Source organism: Oryzias latipes, chromosome 12, assembly GCF_002234675.1.
Source record: "Oryzias latipes chromosome 12, ASM223467v1".
NCBI lineage: Eukaryota > Metazoa > Chordata > Actinopteri > Beloniformes > Adrianichthyidae > Oryzias > Oryzias latipes.
Window position 1 is genome coordinate 3,167,974 of NC_019870.2, and position 20,114 is coordinate 3,188,087.

Here is a 20,114-nt window from a genome sequence, read left to right on the forward strand (position 1 = left end):
TAAAGTCATTCAAATGAATCCTCATTACAGCGGGGGTGAGGCTGGGGGGTGAAGGCAGTCTGGCCCATCAGGAATTAGCGCGCCGCATATTTGCTTTGGTGCAACTAACAGCACGAGTCTGTTGGTAAATATTGAGATTCCGCTGCACTGCAGGCTGCGGCGCGGGCTCCCCTGTTGATGAGCTGCAGCTAATCCGCGTGCATTTCCCTGTAAACAGGTCCGTGCATGAGAAAGGGCCCGCGGCCCCTCCTCCAGCCTGCGCGAGCGGTCGGTCACGGGGCCACGGAGCCGAAGCGCTCAGACTCACTTCTACCTGGTCTTTTGCTGCATTTCCATCTCCACCGAACCTGCAGACGATCCTTTGTGACCCACCAGAGGTGAAAAAAACACGCACGCAGGTATTCCTGCGCGCCTCGGGTCCAGCTTGAAGGCGATGAGCGCGTAACCATAACAACTGCGCTGTGATTGGCTCATCTGGCACGGGAATTAACGAGGCCGTCCTCCAATCTGAGCTCTGGATGCGCCTCGCGCTGGCAGAACCTCGTGATAACCCACGCAGGCACAGTGATGTGAAAGTGGCAACGTGAGGTGAACGTTCCCGGAGCGAGGGGGGGATTACTCCAAACTGACCGGCGATGGTGTTTCCGGCGCGGCTCTGAGGAGGACATGGTCGCTCTGCACGCTGCGCAGTCTCCGCCGCTCTCCGCCGGGTTGTGGATTGTGTGACAGGTAACCGGGACTCCGCGCCAGCAGCTCCCGGTGGATTGACACCGGTTTCCCGCCTGCACAGCAACCGCCTCCCGGAGTCAAGACGTTGTTCCGCGCAGAACCGGGCCGCCCCAGTCCGCGCAACGCAGTCCGTGTGGGAAGGTTGGCTCTCGGCGCCCTGAAGGCCGGAAACATGATGGTCCTGTGCGCCGGCTGCGAGCGGCCCATCCTGGACCGGTTCCTGCTCAACGTGCTGGACCGAGCCTGGCACGCCAAGTGCGTGCAGTGCTGCGACTGCAACTGCAACCTGACGGAGAAGTGCTTTTCCCGGGACGGGAAGCTCTATTGCAAAATGGACTTTTTCAGGTAAAACAGAGCGAGGGGGAACACACCTGAATTCAAATTTTGCGCGCGCACGGGTCAGGTCGCGCTGTCAAATTTGTGGATTTGGGACTTTTACACAGCCTCCCAAAAAATCAAACCAAATGACAAATATGTCACATTTACATTTATTCTGTTTACTTGTGTTGGTTAATTTGAATTCCAAACCTCCATTAGGCAGAAAAACGAAAGTGCCGCCGGTAATTGAGAGCGCTAAGTGCGGGCCTTGTCGGTCCCCCAGCATCATTTTCGAGCCTGTTTTGTCCCTAAACTGTCTAATGACAGGCCGGACAGCCTCGGTCTTTGTTGCCTCGGCCCTCACACCAGCGCGGCGGGTTTAAATGGGCAGTAATCACCCTAATGTGTCCATTTGTTGTGTAAGTAGAGTTGTGCCCTTTTTGCCTGGGGAGGGTGGGGGGCCATGCATGTGAAAGGCAGATGGTGAAGAGATACCATTGCAAATGTGGAGACAAGCTCACATTAGTGTAAAAACAAAACACCCCCCAGCCCCCACCCCCTCCATTATTATCTTGAACAGGTAAAGGCCTGACATTCACTCACTTCACTTAAACATTTCAGTTTCTTTTTCTGCAAAATGTCTAATTTATATAAACCATAAGGGATGTTTCTTGGAACGTTTGTGCGTCTTACAGATGAGTCCTCGCGGTGTTTAAGCGCGTGAATATGGATTAAGAAAAGATTTCCACGCTAAGATGCTTCTGCGCGTCTTAATCCGGTAATATAGGCCCTGCTACAATGTGCTGATTGTCACTAATGCGTTTTCCTTTTTTTTGCGTGGGATTGTCAAAGCACTGCTTCCAAATTATTCATTTTTATACAAGGAATAAATAAAATTTATTTAAAATTTGGGAGCTTAGGATATTTCTTTTGTTTATTTATATCTGTATTTAAGGGGAAAAAATGTGTTGCTTCTCGAAAAAATATTTATTTAAAAAAACGACATAAAAAATATCTGATTTTTTCCTTTTCGTCTTTTATTCAGGCGGTTTGGCACAAAGTGCGCGGGCTGCCTTCAGGGAATCTCCCCCAACGACCTGGTGCGCAAAGCGCGCAGCAAGGTGTTCCACCTGAACTGCTTCACCTGCATGGTGTGCAACAAGCAGCTGTCCACGGGCGAGGAGCTCTACGTGATAGACGAGAACAAGTTTGTGTGCAAAGAAGACTACCTGAGCCCCGGAAGCATCAAAGAAGTCAGCCTAAACTCGGGTGAGCGGAAAGCCGCAAACGCGGCCTTTGCAGCAAAAAAAGAAAAAAAATAGAAGAAGAAAAAAATTCGAGGTTTTTATATTTATCTAATCAATAACTGTTTTTTTGTGCTAAGCTTCAATTCATAAATCAATGTGAGATTTTTGAGCGTTTTATTATTAATTATTTTGTTATTTTTAAGGTCGCGTGCGCTGCGCTTTTTAAAAAAAGTTTATAATATTTGATTAATATAAATTTCTCTTTTATTGTTTTCTTTCTATTTATATGCACACATTTTTTAGATTCTATTTTTAAATGAAAAAATAATCATATTATTAAAAAAAAATTTGCAAAAAAATCGCACTGTTTTATTAGATAATGCGCACATTTGTGTCACTTTTACATCCTTTTTTTCTGCCCCCCTCCCTACTTGACACCCCGGACCGTGACCTATCTCCGGCGCGCGCCCCCTCCCCGCAGTGTCCTCGTGCACGGACAGGAGTTTATCCCCGGATCTGCCGGACCCGACTCAGGACGACATCAAGGAGACGGACAATTCCACGTCCTCGGACAAGGAAACGAACAATATCGAGAACGAGGAGCAGAACTCGGGGGCAAAGAGGCGGGGGCCTCGGACCACCATCAAGGCCAAGCAGCTGGAAACGTTAAAGGCGGCGTTTGTAGCCACGCCGAAGCCCACGCGGCACATCCGGGAGCAGCTGGCGCAGGAGACGGGGCTGAACATGCGCGTCATCCAGGTAAACCCCGAGGTGGAGGGAGGAGGAGGGCAGAGAAAAACGAGGGATTATAAATCACAGAAATTACCTTTTAATTTTACATTTAATTGAAAGCCTCATTATCTGAAAGAGAATGTCAAAACATGACGTGCGCCATTAAGGAGCAGATCCACCTTTGCGCGCTGAGAAAGCGGCGATAATAAAAAAGCCGGTTTGTTTGATTTTATGTTATTTAAATGCAGAAATGTAAATATTTGCAAAATAATTGAGGTACAAATTTATTTAAAAAGGAGAAATTGCTGAAAGGTTAAGCATTAAAAAAATGAATGTGGTGAAATTGCAATTTGAAGAAAAAGAAAACATAAATAAAGAACATCCTCTCTTCCATTAATCTAGAAATGAATAAAAACACATCATTTTTTAGTTTAAAGTATTTTTTTGTGAAAAAACATTTTTTTGCTGTGTGATTATTGGATAATCGTTAATTAATATTTTGACTTAAATTATTTGCCACTTAATCTGTATATTCATTTTCGAAGTTATAATTTTATTCAAACTGATCTTATATTTGCATTTAGATTTGCTGAATTTAAAATAATCTGGTTTATTGGCGCTCTGTTAATTATAATATGCCAAAGCAGCATTCTATTCTGGTGCACAGCCATGAAATTAGAAAAAAAAGGTTAGTTTTTGTATTATTTTTTTGGTTGTTGTTTTTCTGCCATTGGGGAGGAAACACAAACACACGCTGCTTTGAGTCTTTTTTTCCTCCTCAAACGCAGATCCAGGCGTGCGTGTGCACGAGCCAGCCGGGTGTCTGGGTGCAGACCGTGTCAGGATGATTAGCACCATCTCTGCCAACTGTGATATGGCTTTTTGTGCACTCGCTGTAATTATCGCTGATTTCACAGATTTACATACGGCCCTCCCCTTTCCCCACCTCGCCGCTCTCACTCACTTCCAGCCACAGCATCGCTGCGCCCTCGCCCGCATCACCATCAGCCACCACGGGCGCTTTTGCTTTCTTTCAGCTCAATCAATCAGTCAATAAGTCAGTCAGCGGCTCCTCCAGCCTCCTCGTGCGATGCTCCAAGCCAAAATGGAGGCTGTGTTTCGCCTCCCCCCTCCTGGTTCAGCGTGTGTTAAATACCACAGCTTTCAACGCGGGGGAGCCCCGTGAGCCTCGCCGCTCCTCCAGCATGTGGATGTAATCCCTAAGCAACGCTCTCTCAAGGGAAGCGAGAGCATTTCCATAAAAATGTACCCTACAGTTAGACGATTGTTCTCAACAAGCAGGTGTTGCCTCTGCCGCTGGAGCCCAGAGAGCACAGCCTAAGTGGGTTTTTTTATTTGAGGGGGGGCTGTTTTGTGTGTTTGTTAATCTGCAGCACAGTGGGATTCTGCCTCTGGTGTAGCACGGTGTGAACATACATCATTATGCAGCAGTGATGCAAAGGCGAAGCCCGATGTGTTATGTGCTTGTAATGCAAAGACATTCCTCCATATGGCGCGACGTTTTTGTAAATCCTCCTTTGTTCCTCTTCAAAGAAACTTTATTTAATCATATTTTGATTTCAAGCCTTTCCTCTGATTGTTTGAGGAGGAAAGTCCAGCAGAAGGTGTCTGTTGTTCCTCCGTCTCAACGCTCATTTCCCGATTTCTGCTTTCTGATTCATCCCAGAATCGGCTCTGAATGGGTTTCTGCTTCGTGATTCCGATCTGGGAAAAATTCCTTTTTTTCCATCACAGAGCAGAGAGAAAGGTGAAGCCGCGTGGAATTGTGATAAATGTAGCTGGAAATGTGTGAGGAGGAGTGAATCTTCTCATTTGGACAGGCAAAGCCTGACCTAATGGGGTCATTTGAAGGCTGATTTTATTTTTATTTTAGCACCAGTTCTAGAAAAGAGCAGAAACTTAAATTAGCCAAAGACAGATTTTTTTTTTTTTAAATGTGTCTGACCCGCTGGTGGTTTGCTTCAGGTCTGGTTCCAGAATAGAAGGTCCAAAGAACGGCGAATGAAGCAGCTGAGTGCTCTGGGGGCCCGACGCCACGCTTTCTTCAGGGGTCCGAGGAGGATGCGGCCTCTGGGAGGCCGGCTGGAGGATCCCGACATTTTAGGACCCGGAGCTTACGGTTACTACGGAGGTGAGGAACTCGTTTATTTTTTGACAAAAACACAGTTCTGCGTCTGTAAACGGAAAACTTAAGTGTCCTGCAGGCAGAGGTTGAAACTTTTGTGCAGATGGGACGCATGCAGGGGGGCGGGTCTCACGGTTGGGGCCGAAGGAAACGGCTGCAGATGAACTCCGATGGAGTTTATCAGTTTGTTAGCTTTATTGACTGACCTAGTTCTTATGAGCGCCTGCAGAGGAGTCCAGCAGCTTCCGTCAGTGAACTCATGTTTCAGTGGGATGGATGGATTGTCTGTCAGGCAGAGAGTCACTTTTAGGACCTGAAAAATGGCAGAAAGAGTCTCTCATTGTTGATCTTGGGACTTTTTTTTTGCGTTGATTCAGACATCTTGTTTGTGTTACATCTCCTCTTGAATCCGAACAAACTCAGCTCAAAAGTTGGACAAAAACTAAATCAAACCATTTAAAATATTCCCAGCAGGTTATTTCAACAGCAGGACAAACACACCAACGAGTCACTGATGTCAGTTGTCATTTTTGTGTGAAAATGCTCATTTTTGAGACACATTTTGAACTCTTTTCTACATTTCTTTCCTTTAAAAACATAAAAAAAGCACATAAACCGTATTCAGTGTTTTGAACATCTAAATGTGTCAATAGTTCTTTATAGAATAGTAATAATTAAAAGATGAACAAAGGAAAATAAGGAATATCTGCCTGTGATGGATGTGGTTCCAGGGGCACATTGATTTTTTGGGGGGGCCGTGTGCACGGTTTTCTTTGGGGGCCCCCCTCTATTTTCGTTAACCCTTAGTAATTTGGGGCCCTTTTGAACGTTTTTTTCCTTCTTGACAATTTGCTCGATTAAATTATCTTTAAAACTGTTTTTTGTTGTTAAAATGCTCAACATCAGCCTATTTAGTTCAGCCCCTCCTTCTTCTTCTTCTTCTTCTTACAGATATATATTTGATTATAGTAGACAATAATTCCATAAAGTACCTAAAACTGTCCAACCAACTCAATTCCAAGTGGTAAATTTAGCATTTTTTAATGAAAAAATAACAAAAAAAATGAGACCAAACAGTTTGTATGTTTTATAACAAGACGTCAGACATGTAGAGACAAAATAAAATGTATCAATCCACAAACGAAGCTAAGACAAAGCCCAAACTATGTGAAATATAACTAAAGCTCCACTCAAGGATTCATTTGAAGCGGAATGACGATTATGTGGCATAATTTTCTGGGTGTGTGTAATTTTTTTGCCTCTTGGCCAGGAAAGTTCCTCGGAAAAGAGATCAATGGATCCCAAGGAATTTTCCTGGTTAAACAATGGCAAATAAACTCTTGTCATGTCTGTTATTAAACCAAAAACTTCAAAATTTGAGACTTTTTGAAACATCTGCATTAAATTATGAATACAATCTATTTAAAAAAAAGGGGGGGGGGGGGGGGGGGTAGGTGTCATGCAAACAGCTGATGTGATTGGCAAAACTCACCGGTGAGTTCAGACACTCTGAGGGTTAAAGGTCAATAAAACTAAAGTTAAAAGTCAGAAAAGAAGCAAAATTGAATTAAATACTAATAAAAAGAATGATAAAAGACAACTAATAAGGTTTAAAGAAGACAATAAACCATTTAAACTATTAAAAAGATTTTTAGTGACTTTTTAACAAATCGTCTGCAAAAAGAGAACTTTTGAAAGAGCTGAAACAAGATGAAAATGTTGGAGGAAAGTGTGAAAAGTTTCAGTCACAGAGATCGATTTGTTGAACAATAAAGATCAAAGATTCAACTTTAGGCCTGCAGAAATGGCAGAAAAACAAAACCATTTAGAAAAAATTGGAATTTTCTATGTTTCTCAATGTGCAGAACTAGCAGAAGCATCTGATTATTTGGGTGGAACTGCACCTCTGCTAATCTGTTGAAAGAAAAGTAACGATGATCCAAACACTTTAGATGCAAAATGGCAGAAATGATGTTTTCTAAGAGGAAACGCTGCAGCTTCACGCTGAGCTACAGCAGATGCACCTGCCGTGTTTTAGGCGGGCGGTGTGTGGTCAAAGCAGCGCGCCTACCTGTGGGGCCTTGAGGAGACAATCGACTGGAGACGCCAAGGCTGCGGGGAGGAGGGGGAGAGCGGCGGACAAAACCTGCATCCCGGCTCTCCTCGCCTTCTCCTTTCACACCCTTTTGTGTGGCGCAGGCTGGCCCGCCCGTCTTTATCTGAGCTCGCCGCCTCCCCGCCGCCGCTCACAGGCGAGGAATGCATGTGCGAGTGTAATTATAGTTTGCAGAGCTAACACCCCCCCCCCCACACACACACACACAGTCACACACTCACGCACAAACACATGGCGGCGAGACAAGCTTATTTCAAGGTCGGGGGAAACGAGCCCGGGTCTGGTTGTGAGATGAAATAATTAGCATGTTTGGGGAAAATTCACGCCATCTCTTATTGTTTCTCGTGATAAAATTCGGAAAAGCCAAGTGCAACGACAAAGCTGTAATTAGACAACAGATTTGGTGAAATCTGCCCCCTTTGGTTCCTGATTCCCATCCGTTCAGACGGGGGCAGAAGGAAGCCGGTGCAGCATCTGGAGGCCCAGGATCAAGCCTGTCATTGAGCTCCAGAAGCAGGATGGATTTGATTTTACTGCAGAGGTGGTGAAGAAAAATATTAATGAATGCAAAGGAGCTGAATATATTGAGGGCTTTAATCCTCTTTAAACTATTTAGGATTTTTTTTTTTCCGATAATGTTGAAATTATGAGGCGGTGGTTTAGGAGAAATTCTTAGAAATCCAGCTAAGATATTTTAATTTGAACGGGCTTAAAAAAAGAATTCAGCCGTCAAAGGTGAAAAGATTTTCAGAGGGAAGTTTTTACAGGTGCTACAGCTTTTGTTAATTTAATTTATGATTATAACGGTAAAATATTATTTTAATAAAATGTGGTTCATGCTTTTAAATATTAGAGTTTCCTGATTAACCATTTAAATACTTTTAGACTTTTAGTCGGTATCAGCACTGCTCACCTCAGCTTCTGATAACCTGGACACACCTGGTCCAGGTTATCAGCAGTGGAAAAAGAATTGACCACCAGTTATTCTCACTCTTGGCTGAACCGCAAAAACAGACTAGAATGTCCTTCTAGACCTTCCGTACCTCCAGTTTCTCTATCGTCAGACGTTTGATTGGGTTCCAAACTCAGCTGCGAGTTGGATTCCACTTGGGGTATCTTCTGTTCGCTTACTGAGACACATGGGTGATCAGCAGTGAGTGGGGCAGAGATACCCGGACAGCTGGAGAACTCGCCGCCTTCAGTTTGGCTGACTCTGAACAGGGGATCTACAATTAATGAAAGAAAGAATGGGATCTGAATTCATCTCAACTGAGGGTGGAGGATTCAGCTGTGGGGGTTTGAACATCTGTCTAGACTCGGTGTGATGTTAGAGGCAGGTTCAGGAGAGAGAGATGATGCTCCAGGCAGACTGAACATCCTCTTTGTGTTAAAGTATGAAACGCCACTGTTCTGCAAATGAACCCTGGGTTAGGGTTATGGGTCTGACTTCAGAAGGCAGCAATTTCCCTTTGAATTCCATCCTGAAGTCCCACTCCAGTCTTTTGATCTATTTCCAGAGCGTTCCTAGTTGTCTTTTAAACTGAGAGTGCCGTTTTTAGCCCAAACTTATCACTTGTGTTGTTTTCTGGGCTCATTTGAAATTCCCCTCTGAGTTGTGGACGGGGCTGTTGACCCACAACTCAGAGCTCTGTCTTTACACTCTACCCTGCTAGCTTACGGCCCCTCACACCCCCAACCTAACATTAGCGGTGCAGCAAAAATGGTGAGCAATGTTGGAGCTGTCCAGCCGTACAGTTTGGATCCAGATTCCAGCTCAGACCAGGAAAACAAAGACGTTCATCTATTTGTTTGCAGATGGATTTATCAGAAATAGGGCTGCACGATTTGAGGAAAACTCGCGATATGCGATATTAGTGATCGATATTGGGATGACGATATAACTTGGGATACATGAACAAATAGCAACAAAAACATTTCCATTTCACTGCAAAAGTTTAATTTAAATAAGATTTAAAATACTTTAAATTATCCTCCAAATCAGGAGGGAAACATCTAACATAAAAGCTCCATCTGATTGGTCGAGAATGTAAGGGGCTCCATCTGATTGGTCAAATGCTTAAAGGGATTTATTCAAATCATTAAATAGTTGAAGTTGCCATAAGATTGTTTTTGCACATTTAAGGTTTACCATTTATTGTGATTTTCGCCCACTTTTGCGACATGGATATTGCACAGCTTGAAACCGAAATAACGATAAATTTGCGATTTATTGTGCAGGTCTAATCGGAATGGAGTGGAGCAGGGAGCTGGTGGCCGACCGTATTTTCTACGTCACAAATACAATCTTTTTTAAACCGCTTCTGATTCATAATTTCAATAAAGGATTACTCATAAATGCAATTTTGAGCTAAAATTAAGTCCTCAATCATCAAAAAACACAATTTTCATTGGAGTGGGTCTCTAAAAACCCAAGAAAAATAAAAGTAGAAAAGAGTTTACTCAGACTTTTGAGTCTTCACCTTGTCCCTCCCAATTGCTCATTTATGGAGCGTCATTGAGTTGTGCGGAGTAAGTTCCAGCAAATGTCCCCACCTTATTGAAAACTACATTTTTGCTGATCTTATGAATGACGTCAGAGGTTACCAGTCTTAGTTAGCCCCTTAACACTAGAGATTTAGCTCCAGTGTTCGCGTTCTTACCATAACTCTTCAGCCGTTTACGCAATTTACATTCATCCCATGGATTCTGAAGTGGAGTAAAGTGGTTTGCATTGATATTTGACCTTACGTTGGTAAAGTGTTGTTTGTTAGCGCAAAGCCGCGTTTCTCCACATCAGAATCTGTTGGAAAGACGTTAAATTTCGTAAATGTTCACAGACTTACCGTGTTATTCTGCTGTCACCGGCGACGGCTTCATCGTTAATGGGTTAACGTAAGTCTCCATGTTAGAGCCAGGAGTTACTGGTATCACGGCTGGTGGGGGTCTGGGGAGACGTAGACGTCTGTCTCGCTTTGAATGGCGTTTTGAATAAAACCACACGTTTAATTACCTTGTTTTTTCTGTCTTTAGTTAGTCTGGAGTTGTCCCTTTTTTGGCGAATGTGACATCATCATCCCGTCATTTGATCAGAGTCTTGACATCAGGTGCTGCTGCAATTCATACATAACTTATAGCCATGTTTTAAACTGGTTTGATACATAATTCTGCAGAAAAAGGAGCGTTTATCACATTGTGCTTTGTTGCACCTAGAAACAATCTTTTGCTAATGGGCTGTAGCCACAAAGGCTTCCCAACACAAATGCAAAAGCGTGGTAGAAAAAAATCTAATGGCTGTCATTTGGTCCCTTTTTATTTGATCGCTAGTTGCATTCAAGTGCATTTTTGCTAGGTCTCGTTAAACACTTTATCTGTTACTTGAAAATTGCTTTTTAAAGCTAGAAGTAGGTAGTAGATCCTTGGTGTAAATCCCGTTGATCTTTTGACCTACATGTGGAACAGGTCGACTGTCCTGAGGGGGTTAAAACAGTTGAGGTGTTTTGCTCTTAGCGGTGGAGTTTCCACCATCATTTTTTTTCTTTGGGAAATCCATCCGCCTGAATCTGTTTTGAATCAGCTCACCTGTAAATTCCTGTGAAGACAAAACAAGTGAAGAACACTTAGATCTTTGAAAAGTTGTATGGAAGCCCATTTGTGTTGGTTTCTATACCCATGATGCTGTGCGTGTATACCTTGCACTGCATGCACGGGGGCGGTTGTGGTGCAGTGAATGGGACTGTGGCTGTAAAGAGTTTTGGGCCTTCGAAGAAGGTAGAAAAGCACTACATAAGTATTTAACAATTACCTTCATCTTTCATTTAACCAAATATGACTATTCCCCAAATTCCTGGAAACCACCTCCTAACCCCTAAAAGACTATATAGTGCAGGACAATCCATTGCTCTGGATTTATACAGCAACTACTTTTTTTCAAACATCATACAGGATGTGATAAACTTAAGAAATGTAGTCTTTTTAATATTGTTATTTTTTATTTAAATTTTATTTTTACTCACTATTGTCCTGTGCACTGTTGCCGTTGGGCCATGCACAATTTACCTGCTGCTAAAAAGTGTTCTGTTCTGTTCTATTCTATTCTATTCTATTCTATTCTATTCTATTCTATTCTATTCTATTCTATTCTATTCTATTCTATTCTATTCTATTCTATCATTTTACAAAGTCTATTTATGAATCTACTGTGTTCTGATGATCAAAACTCTGGTGATTTAGAAATAATAGATTTAATGCAATTTTTTTATTAAAAAGTGTACAAACGCAATGCATTGTGGTCTATATTTGCTAATCTAATGAGCATCGAGTCACTTTTTTAAATTTTTTGCAGAGGTTGACCTTTGACCTCCTCCTTTAACAAAATGATGCAATGGTTTTCCAGAAGTTACCGCAGAACAAATGAAAGTTCCGAATTCCTTTTTCTGCTCACGACTCAGTGCACCATAAATGACGTTCGCCGTTTAGTAGAGCTGTCTGGGTCTCCGATTCCCAAATCTAGTGCCCTAGAAATTTCCCAGAAGCCTCTGTGTGCATCGATGCTCATGAGATTGGCGAATGCAGCCCAGAATGCACTGACTTTGAACGATTTGTCTTTTGAAAGGAACATGTTTCTAAGTTTTCCTCATCAGAACACAGCGGATTCATAAACAGTCTTTGTAAAATGTGTGTTAGGTTTCAGCTTATGGGTGACGCCATATTTGGCATTAATAAAAACTAAACAAAGTTATGAGCATGGTGTCCGAATTGCTTTTAAAGTTCAGGGCATTAGATAGTCCCGCACTATATAATCTTTAGTAGTCAGAGAGTAGGAAGAGAATTTGGACATTGCCCAGCTGTTTCTCTTAAGGGGGAGGGGCTTAATGAGTTGTTAAAACCTACATTTTATCCTCTTAGCCCCGCCTTACGTGTCAGGATTTCTGAAATGTGTCGATGCTCATCAGAACTAACCCAAAGTTAAAAATACATCCATTTATCATTTTTAGAACCTCAAACCTGTTTGGGTTTTTTGAAAGATACGCTGCAAAAAAATAAAAAATAAAAAAGATGACCTTCCTCCCTCACAGCTTAAAGTTGGACTGCAGTAAAGAGGTTGAAAATAATTACAGTTCTCTGAGCTCCGGAGAATAGATTTCAGGAAGTCAAGTGACTCTGGCACAAAAGCGTCTCACAGAGCAAACCCTCACACTTTGGCTAAAGCACACACTTTGTGCTTTAGATTTCCACTCGTCTTTCTATTTTCTGAATTTATATGAAACTGCTTTTGTGATCTCACAGAGTCTTTCTTCACAAAAGCTCAGATTGAGAATTACAGTTTGTGCTTGAAATGGGCTTTTGTGGGTCCTGACAAGCGGATTCTGTCACTTTTGGCAATATATTGGTCTCTGTCTGCCTTTTGTGCAAAGGTATGCTGCTTTTCCTCTGGCTGTAGCATAAAATATGAAATAAATATTATAGTGGGATTGATTTTAGTTTGTGAGTTTAGAGAATCATTTTTTTAAGGCCCATTCTCTCTAGGTGGGCAAACCGAACCGTGCCAGGGTACACTTACATTCTCTGAACCAAGCCTGAGTGCTGTTTCATGTCCGAGACAGTGGGTGGCAGCGTCCACTACTTCCTTTGGTTCATTGTCCATAAATAGTTTTAAGAAAAGAACAAAGAGGTAAAGAAATTAAGTTTTTAGAATTTCTTTAGACTAGCCTGCATACGGTTGCCATGGAGACAAAGTGGAAGTGGACTAAGAACTAAGCAGTTTTAAAAATCCTACAAACAACATTTAGGATTAATTTACGTAAAAATTAGAGCCCTGCGTGAAAACTCTGTGTCACGTAAACAAAGCAAATCCTATAGACATAAACATGCATTTTATGCATGTCATTGTGGTTTTGTGGGACAGTCTTTCTTGCAGGTTATGGATTTACACGAGCCTATGTGACACATTGTGGTGTTATATGTTACTGTTCAAAAGCTTTAAGGAAATGTGATTCAATTAGACAAAGTTTAGGTTTAGACAAAACATTTTCCACATGTTTTTACCTTCCCGGGGTCTTGGGGTCATTGGAGCGAAGGTGTAGTAAACCCATCAACTGTATCTGAGACCAGGACTGAGTGAGTGTGACGTCACCTGTGGAAAAACGGATTACTAACGGCTCCAACCACATCAGCCGCCATGCTACTGCCAGAAATCGCCGTGATCGGTCCAAGTCTGTCTGTCTGAGTACTGTTTCTATGACAACCACTCTTGCCAGGAGCGAGCATGTCGGAAGGCCACACCCCTACCACTTGAACACAAACATTTTGAGTGTTGGATGTGGATCCCCGCAGGCTCCACCTACTTCTGATTGGTCAGTTTATAACTTGAATAACATGCAATAAATACATAAAAAAGTGAGGATTATCACGAATGTGTTAAAATAAAAGTGTCAGAGCAAGAATGGTTATTCTGACCAACAGAATGACTGATACTAGCTGTTTATTTCTCAATAAAAGTCTATGGCTTCTTGGAGCCAGCAGGTACTTCCTGTTTGGAGCGCCTGGGGGAGGAGTCACTCAGTCCAGTTCTCATATGCAGTCATATACACCCTGGACAGTTCACCAGCCCATTACAGGAAAGGTGAAATGTAAAAACGAGAAGAAGAAAAAAAAACACTCAGATCTGTCAAAGATATCTATTTATTGTTGAATATCTTGAAACAATCTCCTAAAACCTGAACAGAAAGGGTTAAATCCGGCCGTCACAGGATTCTGCTCTTCAGGGCAACAAGCATCTACAGGTTGATCTCGAAGACGTTTGGCTGGTCAGATAAACCTTTAGAGTCCAGTTGCCCTGAAGAGCAGAATCCTGTGAAAACACGACCTGGACGACAGAGAACCTCCCTGTCGCATTCTTACTTATACGGGCGTGGCAAACAAACGATGGTTGCTATGGAAATGTGGATAACTAAGTGTGAGATAAAGCCACACTTGTCCGCCCAAAAGTGTATGTTTGCTGCAGATCTGCCAGTTTAAATGAAAAACATGCTCTGAAGACGGTCCAAAGATTAATTAACTTCTCCTGTTATTGGAATGACATACAACTGCAGGGGGTCAAAGGGGGCCACAGGGCAGTTTCAGGCAGAGGCGAAGGCAATTTAATTAATCTCACAAGTCTGAAACAGGGTCCTTTCACAATAAAAGTCCAAAGGTTCTGATCGTTTCACCTCATTTGACAGTGTTTTTGTGTGGCCTGTTGTTCCAACCTGAAAGAAAGAAAAGTCCTTGGTTAATGTTGAGCTAAATGGGGTTTAAATTCAGTTCTTTGGCATTATAGTTGACATTGGTGTTTTATAAATGTAAATAAAGTTAGTTGTTCTAGGTCAGAGTGCAGTATTTTCTCAGTTGGAGCTTTTCCCAAAGACTGACATCATTTTATTTGATCAAGTGTGGCTGTTTTGTATCGTTTATCACAATGAAAGAAATAAGTTGGAGTCTTTTGAGTCTGTAGTTTCAACCTACAGAGCTGCATTTTATATAGAATGGGGAGCGGCTGGAGGACAGTTCGGATCATTCCTGAAGCAACTCATCTACAGTTTCTGCCGGAGACGATTTCCTCCCACAGAGCCTTGAAAGACGAGGCGACCCGAAGACGTCAAACATTAGTCGGAGGCTGGAACAATGCTGGAGCCTCTCAGAGGCGTAAACACGTCAGTCAGTGTCGCGGGTTAAATCAGAATGCGCTCATTCAGGTGATTCTCCGCTAAAAGGAAGCCGTTTGTGAGCAGATTCTGTTATTAATCTGTCAGTTTGTTTCCTGCTGCCGTTTGAGGCGAGAAGAGCTGTGAAACGGGAGCTGAAACAAACAAAAACGCTGCAGCAAAAGACAAGATGAGCAGCAAACAAAAACAAAAATCACATCTAATTTCAAAGATATTGATTTTTGAAAAAAACACTTTGATTTAAATTAGTTGATACATTGAATTTTGCTTAAAAGAATTTAAAGGAATAAAGTGAATTTGATGGATACTTTTATGTTCTGGTAAGATTTTCCTTAATTTTCTTTTGACTTAATGCACAAAATAAAAAAGTTGAATAAATATGTTAAAAACAACCTCCAGTCTTACGTTGTTATAATTACTGTGACATAGACACAAAAGATTTCTTTTTAAAAGCATCAAGGTAGCAATGCAACATCATGAAGTCATGACTCTCCGCATGTTTTCCTATTAGGCTTCTCACTTTCTTATTTACATGTTTGCTAAAAATATGTTTTCCATGTTATTTCACAGCCCCCCCCTGCAGACACAGAATGTTTAGTGTTGTCCCTACATGAAGTTGTTTGATGTAATTTTTTTCCCCTTCTCTTTCCTGAAACAGTTTTTGTTTGTTCTGCGGAAGAAGTCTAGCTTTATGAATTATTTGCATTGTATTATATTTTTTATTATATTTGTATCCTTTAGTAAATTTGATATATAGAAAAGAAATGTTGGTGAATTCATAATAACCACCTTTAAAAATTATTCTTATAGCTCATTTTTGCAATCTGCACAGTGGGTGATGGCAGGGCCGGTTATAGGAATATGCAAAGAAAGGGGGGGCCACTGCCCTCCCAAATCCTACAACTGACCCCCCCCCCCATTCCAAAGTTTGATTATTTTTTTAAATGATCAGAGTTCTCTCCGTCTCCTATTTAAAGGAGCTGCTGGTTGGTAGATGCATACATAAGGTGGGCGTGGCCAGTTGCTTCACTTGCTTGTTGTGAACGCTATAAGACAAAAATGGGAATGGGAGGCAGATGTAAAAAGAAAAATAAAGTAAGCACACAAGAAAACGTATAGATGAAGCCTGAACAGGGCACTGGGCCGTGTTTATTCCTGTCCCAAGCCTGGTAAATGCAGAGGGTAGTGTCAGGAAGGGCATCCAACATAAAACTTAGAGGAAAAATAGAGTAAAAGAGAAGATAGATATACAGAGAGATGAACTTATATGATGATAGCAGGAATTTTAAGCATTTTGGGAGCGACATAATACCCCGAACTCTCAGCAAACCCAGACTTGCCCCCACCAAATTTCTACCTGTGCCCCATTTAGGGATATCCGGCCCTAAATATAGGGCGGTTTTATGAAGTGTTTCCCCATGCGTCAATACTATACTCACGGTAGGGCAGTACAACCACACTATATAATATATACAACATATTATACCTAAGACTTCTTTCCAGTTTAATTCATGGTCAATTGCAATACCACCTACTTTTCCCAATGGTGTGTCCTTAATTTCACCATTTATTTTACTTTGTCTTGATTTATTGATCTTTTTTTTATCATACCTTAGTTTCTGTTTTGATAGATCACACGTTGTTTGAGTTTGTTGTGAACTCCGGCGCCGCACACGCTCAGCGGTCTCTTTATTTGGTGAACCACAACAGTGAAATGCAATGTAGTGCAACCAGCCTGCCCAGAGCTTCAGGAAAATAAAGACGGTGTTGCATCAGGTTCAGTGCGCACGTCTTCATTTTTATGAAAGAGAGCGCTGATTTATGAAGTCAGAACTTGGTAAAAGTTTCCTGCAGAGCTGAAGTGTGCAGGGAGAATTAGTAGGATTTTTGATCGTTTACACCAAGCTTCCTGTAAACTTGACATCATTCAATCAAAAATAAACAAAAGTGTCGTCATTTGAAAATACCGCCATCGTGTCAATCGATAAACTGGATCCCGACTGGACAGAGCCTGCAGCTGTGGAGCAGTCACCTCGGAGAGGCGGGAGGCTGGAAGCTGCTCCAGACGTGACAAAGAGGCGAAGCCGGAGTCTCATTTCAGAATTTCTCATCCACATCCGGAAGTTTCAGGCGGAAGGGGGGGGGGCGTCCGTGGAGGCGCACGCACACACGGCTGCCAGCTGATCGGGGGGGGGGGTGATGAATGCAGTGTGGAGCAGGCGTGAGAAGTGAGCTGGAGAGGTGTGGAGTTGTTTATACACTCAAATGAGGCTGTTGCTGAGTGCTTGGCTGGAAATTGGACATGATCAATTTCAGCAGTTATCCAGGAGGGGAGGAGCTTCTGCTTAGGAATCTTTTCTGTTTTGTTTTTAGATTTTATTGAGCCCAAATGGTTGGATCCAAAGTTGATTCTCTTGGGCTTCAAAATTTTTGAGACTACTGCTATGGAAATTCCCTCACCACTCCCTCTAACCCCATGAAGACTGTATAGGACTGTCCAGTGCCCTGGAATTACTTTGTATGTAATTCGGACACATGCTCACTGCGGTTTGTCTTTATTTTTGAACGGCAAATCACCTATTTGCCAAAGTGAAAATCTAATAATTATGAATCCCCTGTTCTTATGTTCTGATTATGTAATGTAAATACATTTTTTTTGGGAAAAATTGTTCAAACGTTGGTTGTGGTCTATGTTTGCCAGTTTAGTGAGTATTGATGTACGCAGGTTTTTCACATGTGAACAAGGGTGCAGAATTTTGCAGTAGTAGATTCTGAAACTTTGGGGGAAAAAATGGCGGAATCCCTTTATAGATGGAGTTCGGACACATTCTAAATGTAAATGACATTTCTTTAATTATCAATTTCCTCTTTTTTTGCCGAACCTCGAATTTACAAAGTTGAAATTTTTATCTCTTAAAAGTTTAAACAAATGATCTGAAAAATATATTTCTAAGGATTTTTTTCTGTATTTTCTTGCAGCTAATTTGCGATGTGTTCTTTTTTATTTCTTTCAAATCATTAAGTCATCAGCGAACATCAGGGCCTCTGTGCAAAAGTAAAACAATCTTGCTATTTGCATCTTGAAATGACTGAATGTTAGAAATTTGAGAGGGGCTTGAGACGGAGCCCTGAGGAACTCCAGTGTAAGAGTAGTCCCAACCGCTCTTACAGGTGAAAACGGGCCGTCTGCTGGCGAAAAATGGGCAAACCTGTACGGGCCATGCAGGTGTTAGAATTTAGGATAATTGGATAATCAGAGTTGAGTTTGTGTGTGGACATCCTATGGGCACTATCACGTGCACACCCCGTGCGTGCAGCCTTTGCTTGGGGTCAGTAAGGAGCCAGTGGTCGTGCCTAACTAAAGACTAGAGTGCGCTATGGGGGCGCTATGGGGGCGCCATGCGACGGTGTCACCCGTAGTGCATCCAACTTACGTTGGCCTTACAAATGCTTCATGATATATTTACCACACGAACAACAATGGTACGTTCCATGACATTTCATGACATTCTTTGAAGTGGTCGTACAAGCTTCCACAGGCCCGGAAAAAACCCAAAATCCACAGCCCCAGTACGGGTCTACCCCCCCGCATGAATGCAGTTGACTCAGAAATAGGACCGTTACACTTTCATCCTCAAGGTTTGGGCTTTGAAGACAGACGCTAACCCTGTTTTACTCCCTCCACAGAATACCAAGGTGACTACTATGGACCTGGGATCAACTACGACTTCTTCCCCCATGGCCCCCCGTCCTCACAGGCGCAGTCCCCGGCGGAGTCTCCCTACATTTTGGGCTCTGGGCCTGGAGCCATGGAGGGATCGGGACACCACCCGTCAGACGACCAAAGGTTCACGGACATGATCTCTCATGCAGAAACTCCCAGCCCCGACCCAAGCTTACCCAGTTCCCTTCAGCCGGTGCCGGGGGAAGCGTACGGAGGTGGGCCCAGCCCCCCCTTTTCCCTGGCCAGCAATTCTAGCTACAGCGCTCCAATGTCCCATCAGGGCCAAGAGATGGGAGAAGCAGCGGCGTGGTAAACGGACCAAACACAAAGACAGTCCAGGGCTGAGCAGGCCCGGTTCATTCAGGGGACAGCATTGTTAGCAGGGGAGGGAGGGGCGCTCAAATTTCTACAGATCGTTTTTTTTTTTGTTGTGTTTTTTTTTCATAAACTGATGGAGTCAAAAATGACACCGCCCTCCTGGATTACCAGACTTGAAATGTCTAAAAAAAATAAAGTCAACAGTGCTTCTCTGCTTCTCCTTGATGTAACGAAGGTTCCTTCTTAACGCTCTAGAAACACATTAGCACCAAAACGCCAAAGGGGGTCTTAATTTTCTCACCACATCTTCAAAAACGAGGCTTCAAAGCAACATTTCCAAGTTCATCTGTCGCACGGTTTCATCTCACTGAAAACATTGTTTCATGTGGAGCGAATCAAAGGCTGCTGCTTCCTCACACTCAAAACGTTCCTCACGCACAGAGGCGTGTGCTTGATCAGAGCTTGAAAGAAGGATGTCTTTACCATCATTCAGCACACGAACAGCTCTGCAGACGCACACATCCAGGCGGCCCTGGTAGCTCTGCTCCGCTCACTGCTCCACCTGACCTTCCTATTGTTACTGTCCCTTTAAAAAAAAACACGTTTTAATGGAAATGATTTTCAAAAGAACATTGCACCCATAATTGGGAACGTCCTTCAACAGCTGAGGTCTCCTTCCTCTAAAGGCAGGAAACAAAAGAGGGGGCAGACAACATCTGTGACATCAACGCTGAAACGTGGCGCTCGCTGCCATCTAGTGGTCAAGCCTGTGCGAGCAGTTCATGGTCACGTTTGACGTTCAGCCTTCGGTTCATCAAACTCATGAAGCACATGGAAAACCTGTGAGATGTTTTTGTGTTTCCTTTGGACGCCGTGTACGGTCGACAAAGAATGTGTCTTATATGGGACGTACCCCAGATATTCTTGGATACAGTTGTGTGAATGTGTGGATGATTGTGTGTGTGTGTGTGTGCAGAGGTGTGAATGTGGGGGGTTCTTGGGGTGGGAAATGGGAAGGCTGTATCACTTTGATGTAAATAGCACTGGTAATAAAACCTCTTACAACTAGAAAATCATCTTT

General features: G+C 42.8%; 1 protein-coding gene and 1 long non-coding RNA gene across 3 annotated transcripts; one reads left to right on the forward strand and one right to left on the reverse strand.

Annotated features, from left to right (window-relative positions):
- Nucleotides 1-52: 52 nt before the first annotated feature.
- Nucleotides 53-19,660, forward strand: lhx5 (LIM homeobox 5). The gene is made up of 5 exons (XM_004074634.4): nt 53-1,074; nt 2,093-2,316; nt 2,776-3,053; nt 5,013-5,178; nt 18,679-19,660. The coding sequence occupies exons 1-5, from the start codon at nt 902-904 to the stop codon at nt 19,026-19,028; spliced, it is 1,191 nt and encodes a 396-aa protein (XP_004074682.1). The 5' UTR covers nt 53-901; the 3' UTR covers nt 19,029-19,660.
- Nucleotides 5,185-13,656, reverse strand: LOC110016027. Of its 2 annotated transcripts, XR_002291286.1 has the most exons (5): nt 13,334-13,656; nt 10,868-10,877; nt 10,299-10,398; nt 10,132-10,232; nt 5,185-5,485 (listed from the first exon to the last, which is right to left on the reverse strand). It is a non-coding gene; the product is annotated as an uncharacterized LOC110016027 (long non-coding RNA). The 2 variants fall into 2 exon arrangements; XR_002874318.1 differs by lacking the exon at nt 13,334-13,656 and having other exon boundaries at nt 10,299-11,394.
- Nucleotides 19,661-20,114: the final 454 nt, after the last annotated feature.

Bases quoted from the DNA above. Each gene is read 5' to 3' on its own strand.
- lhx5 (XM_004074634.4), top strand. From the start codon at position 902: ATGATGGTCCTGTGCGCCGGCTGCGAGCGGCCCATCCTGGACCGGTTC. The intron at 3,054-5,012 runs GTAAACCCCGAG...GGTTTGCTTCAG, and splicing joins TGAACATGCGCGTCATCCAG to GTCTGGTTCCAGAATAGAAG. The intron at 5,179-18,678 runs GTGAGGAACTCG...CTCCCTCCACAG, and splicing joins AGCTTACGGTTACTACGGAG to AATACCAAGGTGACTACTAT.